This window comes from Globicephala melas, chromosome X, assembly GCF_963455315.2.
Source record: "Globicephala melas chromosome X, mGloMel1.2, whole genome shotgun sequence".
Lineage (NCBI taxonomy): Eukaryota > Metazoa > Chordata > Mammalia > Artiodactyla > Delphinidae > Globicephala > Globicephala melas.
Genome location: NC_083335.1, coordinates 28,241,143 through 28,247,882, shown reverse-complemented (window position 1 = coordinate 28,247,882; position 6,740 = coordinate 28,241,143). Strand labels below are relative to the sequence as shown.

Below are 6,740 nucleotides of genomic sequence, written 5' to 3'. Positions count from 1 at the left end.
CCCGGTCCTGGGGGCTTGCGGGGTGGCGGGGCGCGAGAGTTCCCCAGCCCTCCTGCGGGCACTGCAGCCTCCGGGGCGGGAAAGGAGCGCTGGGGTAGAGCGCGCCGCACACTTGGAGACATTTCGTGTCGTTCCCCCCTCCCCGCCCCAAAATACACACAAACGAAAATGAAGCAACCAGACCTCCCCTCCCGGAGGCGGCTGCACCAGCAATATCAGCTGCGGGCGGAGCCCGAGCGGTTGCCACTTCCCCCCTCTTCCCTCGTGACCCTCGTTCCCCCTCCAATGCTCCCTCCCCCTCCACACGCCCTTCCTCGCCAGACACACCCTCCTCCTCGGGCTGCTCGCGCACGGAGCACGGGCTCTCTGGGGGAGGGAGCGGCCGCCGCCGTGGGGCCGGACGGCGAGCGAGCAAGGAAGGGAAGGAGGGAAAGAGGGAGGGGCAGCGGAGGGCGGGAGGGAGGAGCAGCGGGAGACGCGCCGCCGCCAAGCTGCGATGTGGCCGGCCGGCGTGTAAACACTTGGAGCAGCAGCGGCCGCGGCCGCCCCGGCCCGGGGCAGTGAGCAAGCCAGCCGAGACCTTCCCGCCGCTGCCATGGCCGAAGTGCGCAAATTCACCAAGCGGCTCAGCAAGCCCGGCACGGCGGCCGAGCTCCGACAGAGCGTGTCGGAGGCCGTGCGGGGCTCCGTAGTGCTGGTGAGTGGCCGGGGGACGGGGCGTCCTGGGGAACGCGCTCCGGGCGAGAGCAACTGGGTGGCTTCCCGCGCGCGCGCGCACGCGTGGGGCCGGGACGGGGACGGCGTCGGCGGCGGCCGGCCGGTGCGCTCCGCGCTCTTTCTCCGTTTCAGTAAGTTTTCGCCCCGGCCGCCGCTCGCCGGGGTCCGAGTCCCAGGCGCCCGCTGACAGCGCCGCGGCTGCCCGGCTGCCCCGCACGGGCTGGACGCCGACGGGCCGTCGGGGGCTCGGAACTGGGGCCCCGGCCGGGGGTGTGAGTTCGAGAACGGACCCCGCGCTGCCCTAGACCCAGCACAAAGAGCCGGCGACCCGGGCGCGACGTGATCCAGAGTCCGTGCTGCCCGCACCTGAGGCAGCCTAGGCGGAAGGATGCGATGTCCGTTTTGCACATACACGCACTCGCGCGCGCGCACACACACACACACACACACACACACACACACACACACACACACACCGTGTACACAAAAAAAGAACCCCACCCAAAAAGCCCCGGGCGCCCAAGCTCCGGCGGGCGGTGAGAACAGAGGAAGCACAGCGACTTCCTCCTGCTACTGGGGAGAGGGTGGTGATGGGTGTAAGAAGGGGTGCTGCTGCCGCCGCCGCCGCTGCTGCCGCCGCTGCTGCTGCAGGGGGGGGGGGGTTGGAGACAACGGGTTTCCGGGGCGTGTGGGCGCGGGGTCTGCAGCCGCAGGGCGAGGGTGTCCCCTGCGACCCGAGAGCGCTCCGGAGGCAGGAGATGGGGCCATGGGGGTTTGGGGGAAGACGGTGTGCGCCAGTCCAGGGATGGAGGACCTGGGCTCAGAGCCCCACCGCTCACGGCTGGGGGATGGGCATTGGAAAGCGCGCTGACCTCCTGGGAGCCTTTCCATCGCACCCTCAGCCTCATTCGGATTGTCTGACTCTGGAGCGCAGCGGAGGGTACTAACGAGCACTTTCCCCTTCTCCTGTTTTCAAGACACTCGTTGCCAATTTCCTGGACCAGTAGTCAAAACCTAAATAAGCAATCAGACTGGTTAATTAGCATTTGTTTTGTTGCTTTGGTTTTTTGTTTGTTCGTTTTTGTCTCTCTCCATGCTCTCTACCTTACAGCGAGTCGTTTGCTGTGTTTAAATTTCACCATTAAGAGTGAGCTCTTTTTGTTAAAACAACTTATCATCGGAAGGGAACTTCACAGCTTTTCCTTGTAATTTTTCTGTTGATCTTGTAGAATCTGCGATAAAACCAACATTAAAGGGAGGCCAGGGGCCTGATCCCAACAGTGGAGAAAGTTGACATTAGTGGGAGTTCTGGAGGAGGATCAAAGGTAAAAATATGTACCTTTGAGATAAAGATCTGATCCCTAATAGCTACCACTGTGCAAAGCCAAATGACTTTAAAGAAATCTCTCTATCGTAGCTGGACCCTTGGAAGTTTAATCCTGCTGTTTAGCAGAGCTAAAAAGCCAGACCTTTAATGTTGTTTTAATGGACTTGGCCTATTGTGTGTCTCACTGATTTTAGAATGAGGTCCTGTTGGGGTTAGATTGGGACCTCGATTGTCATCACAGCCAGTTAAGAGAGGAAGGCAAGCTGTGGGTAGGGAATTTATACCAGGGCTCTCATCTCGGGTGATTGTTAACAAGTGATTCAGTCTCCCTAGCATAGGAAACGCTTTCCTAAATTCAGGAAGAAAGAAAACCTCGCTTAAGCAGGGCTGGCTGGCCCTCTACCACATCGTGTGAAGGGAGCCTGTGAATTGGACAGATGGTCTCAAGAGAATAAATGGGACTCAGCAAACCTCCGCTGGGATTTGACCGGCGTTTGACCTGCCACCCCCAGCAACGTAAAGTTGACAGTAGCATTCTTGTCCAGGGTTTTGGGTTTGAAAAAGAATTGGGGGTAACACAGGTGCCTTCCTAACCATTGACTCTGGCACAAAAACCTGTTAGTGGGAGGAGACTCTTCTGAGAGATACCGCCAACCTAGCTTACTTGGGACCAAGGCCACAGATTTTTTTACCGGGCAAGGCACAGGAATGATATTTATTTACTACTCTGGTATGTGGGCCACACTGAGATATTGGGAGGTGGGGAGAACTGATTCTAGGAATCTAAATCTATATCTGTTGAGCCCCTGCAACGTGCAAGGCACAATCCTAGATGCCCTAAAATTATGAATGAGTGTGATGACTTTATCTTCATTTGTTTCTGTTAGTTCCAGCCGGGGTTGGGTCTGTGTATGTGTTTGTCAAGAGGACACCCAGATTATGTACGTAAATCAGTTTTAGCTTATTCATAGCACCTTAGTGAATGCTGTTTTGAAGCAGTTCAGTCAATTAAGAGATAAGGAAAGAGTCTTAAATGGAGTGTACTCTCCTAAATGGCTCTCTTTCTTGGCCCCTGCTTTTCTGACACCAAGAGCTCGTTAACCAAAGTTAGCAAAGCCATGGGTGGCTGGAGAGCGAGTGGACCACATTGCAGCTGCCATCACAACGTCTGATTCTTTTCTGATTTAAGACCCAAAATGTTTATGAGGGACAGCTGAGGTAGGATTTACACTTGCTGCTGTCAACCCACGACATTCAAGTTAGGGCTTCAACATGGAGTCGCATTTTCATTAGATTTCAATATGGAGTCATTCCTGCCGCAGAGCAAGCTTTCCTGTGGTGTATCTTTCACTAGAACTTGGAAAACCCACCAAGCTGAACAAATATACAGAATTTCCTGTTTAGGTGGTTTCTTTTTTAACAGTTATACCCTTTTTGGCATGTTGCTAACATCATTCAGTTTTGTTCACTGTTTGAAAAATTCAGAAGGCCTGGGCTATATATAGCATGTAGTTGTGTATTCAAACCTTCATTCAGTTATCAGTACTTCCTCAAATCTATTAACTATATAATGAAGCAGATAGAGAAAGAGAGACCGTTTTGTTGCTGCATTTTTTTTTTAAATGAAAGACAGTTTTAACCCAGGCAAAGGGATAATTACAGAATTAACCACTGGCAGAGATTTCTCAAGAGAGACTTGGGGAGGAATATTATAACCTGAGAGCGTGTGTGATTAACTGAGAAGTGTTTACATATATACACATTTTAAAATGCAGCGTTTCAACGCAGTTTTTGTTATAATTCAGGATGTAGCTCTTTGTGCCTCTGGGGGAACAAAGGCATTTGAGAAACCTGTTGTATTCTGGCTGCCCTCGGGAGGAGTCCCTGTGTCTGCCTGGGAAGGTCGCCTAGTAGGTGTTTAAATACTGTTGACTTGCTGCCGCTGAATTTACTTTCAATTCCTCGTGTGCCAAAGGATCAGGAAAGAGTTGCTAGATATTACGGGTTGTAGCCCCTTGAGGCAGGGCGATGCATGCACGGTGCCCTGGCTGGCGCCTGGCCAGATGGCATATAACAAAGCCAGTGGAGGAAAGCTCTCCAAGAGCTGAGAATGGCTGAAAAGGGTCTGCAGCTGTTGACACCCCCCCCCCAACACTACCACCTCTGCAAGGAGTGTTCCTTAGGTTTGCATTTAGGGAAGGCCTGAAAATGAATCAGCTCCCCTACTCCCTCTTCCCAGGGGAATTTGTGGAAAGTACTTAATCGAGGACAAAACAACTTACACGGTAGAATAAAGCCAGTTGCAACGGGCTTTGCCCGCGAGTCTGCAGTTCAGAGACTTAGCTGGGCTCTGCATGCACTGACCCAGAGTGTGGGCGAGTAAGCACGAAATGGTCTTACTGCTCCCCCGTTGGCTCCTCCAGGTTTGGAGAAGGAAGGATCTGTCAGCCAGCCCAGTACAGAGGTTGCTGTGAAGCCGGAGAGGCCTCCTTGCCCAACCCTCTTTGAAGCACGAAGTAGTACTGGATAGAATTTGTTTTCCAAGCCGAGCACGTTAAACAAATTTATCATACAAACCTGTAAATAATTATGTCACTTACCCGTATCTTATGAACATTTCTTCACATCAGCGATACAAATCTACATAATCGTGTTTAACGACTGCCAGAAGTTCCACTGTGGGTGGACCGTAGGTTAATCATCCTTTACTGTTTGATGTCTTGAGAAGTTCTAATTCTGAGGAGTTAGAAACATGAGCTCTCCAGTACAGTAGCTACTAGCCACCTGTGGCTATTTACGTTTGAATTCATTAAAAAACTAAAATTAGTTTAAAAACTTTAAAAATCAGCTCCTAAATTGCCCTTGCCACAAATGCTCAAGAACCACGTGTGCCTAGTGGCTGGCCCGCATAGGACAGCCCAGAGACAGCATTTCCACCACTGCAGGAAGTTCCTCAGGACAGCTCTGGTATAAACATGAATTTGAATGAACATCTTTGAGCAGGCATTTTCAAATATGCTAGATTGTCCCTCTAGGATAAATTTCTAGCATTGGAATTGCTTTGCTCAAACGTTAGACACATTTTTAGCATTAACATTTCCTTTAAACCTGCTGTTAAATTGCTCTGCAGAAAGTTATTGACATTGGCCCTTCCGTCACCAGAAAGTGTGAGTGTTCCTTTTGCCCCCTCCCATGGCAACACCGGTAATTAGTACTTTTTAACCTTTGCAATCTGGTAGGCAGTAAACGGCATATCACCGTTCTAATTTGCATTCCTCTCATTAGTCTTGAAGTTGACCAGGTTGGCATATGTTGATTAGCCATCTGTATTTCTTCTTTTGAGGATTTGAGTGAACCTTCGTACAGACTTATTTCCTGGTTTGTAATTCTCACACTAACGGTCTCTACCCCTAAGATTCTGTTTCGATAAGTCTGGGCTGGGGCCAGGCATGTGTATTTTTAAAAACAACCCAAGGTGACTTTGATGTGCACAGAAACGCAGATATAGACCACTTGCCTACTCAAGGCAGGAATGTCCCCCGTACCGGCCCTGACAAATGTTGCCTAGCTTCTCCTTAAACGCTCTCCGCCCGTTAGAGGGCTGGGTTAGAAACGGCTCTTGCGCTGAAATTTGCTCTCTGTAAGTTCCACCACTAGGCTAGGCCTCGCTCTGCCATTTGGAGCCGCACAGAAGATGTTTGCTTCCTCTTTCACATGGCAACCCTTCAAATATTTGGAGACAGCCACCATGGCATTTTAAAATGCACTCTTCCCAAAGCCAAAGAGCCTTCATTTCTTTCCTTCCTTCCTCATGTGACTTGGTTTCGAGATGCTTCACCATCACGATCATCTTGTTTGGGCTCCTTTCCAAGGTTTCAGTGTCCTCCTTAAAATGTGGGAGCCAGAGCCCAGGCTCAAGAGTCAGGCCTGGGCTTGACTCTGCCCTCTGTCCCCGGCTTGCATTGTGAACCGAAGCGAGTAGCGAGATCATGTTTTCCTCATCTGTGAAATGGGGATAATAAATAGTTGTACTGACCTTGTGGAGTTCTCGTGGGGGTCGAAGAAGGTAATATTTGGAAAGCGTCTGATGTATAAGTGATTCATAAAAGTTTAGGAGAGATCTAGTAAAAAAAAAAAAGCATTCTAGAAGGGTCTATCACAGATTACAGTGAAGAAGGGGGCAATATTTCATACCCATTCTGAATATGAACCAAGAAGGCAGGGGCTGTGTGTTCCTGTCTATTCCCAGTGCCTCTCACAGCGGGAAACACATGGAAACAATATATAGGATGGAGCAGGTGTTGGGTGCCTGGAGACCAGGTAACTGGGTGAAATATAGCTGCATGGCTCTGGAGAGGGACAGCAGTGGCTTAGCTGAGGCAGTGACAATGGAGATAAGGTGGAAGAAGTAGGAGAAGTGATAAAAGCAGCAGGATTTAGTGATCCTTGAAGGGGGAGTAGAGGGGGGGAAGGAAGAAGTGGGAGGAAGGGGGGGGAGGTGGAGTCAAGATGATTGAGGTTGTCAGCCCAGGTGACCAGGAGGGTCAGTGTGTTCCACGAGAGGGGAAGGGAGAAGCAAATGAGTGGCCTCTTCTAGAGAGGGTCGTCAGGGCAAAGCCATTTTACAGTTAAGGCGGTGGAGAGAACATCCTGGGGAAAGGCTGAGCCTCTAGTGTTGTGTTTTGGCAAAAGACTA

At 51.1% G+C, this 6,740-nt stretch overlaps 1 protein-coding gene across 2 annotated transcripts in view; it reads left to right on the top strand.

Moving 5' to 3' along the window:
* Positions 1 to 507: 507 nt before the first annotated feature.
* The window catches only part of DOCK11 (dedicator of cytokinesis 11), a 193,665-nt gene continuing 187,432 nt past the window's right edge, over positions 508 to 6,740 (top strand). For both annotated transcript variants that reach the window (XM_060291970.1, XM_060291969.1), the window contains exon 1: positions 508 to 697. In XM_060291970.1, coding sequence (XP_060147953.1) covers positions 596 to 697 — 102 coding nt within the window. In that variant the 5' untranslated portion in view covers positions 508 to 595. The remainder of the gene's footprint in view (positions 698 to 6,740) is intronic.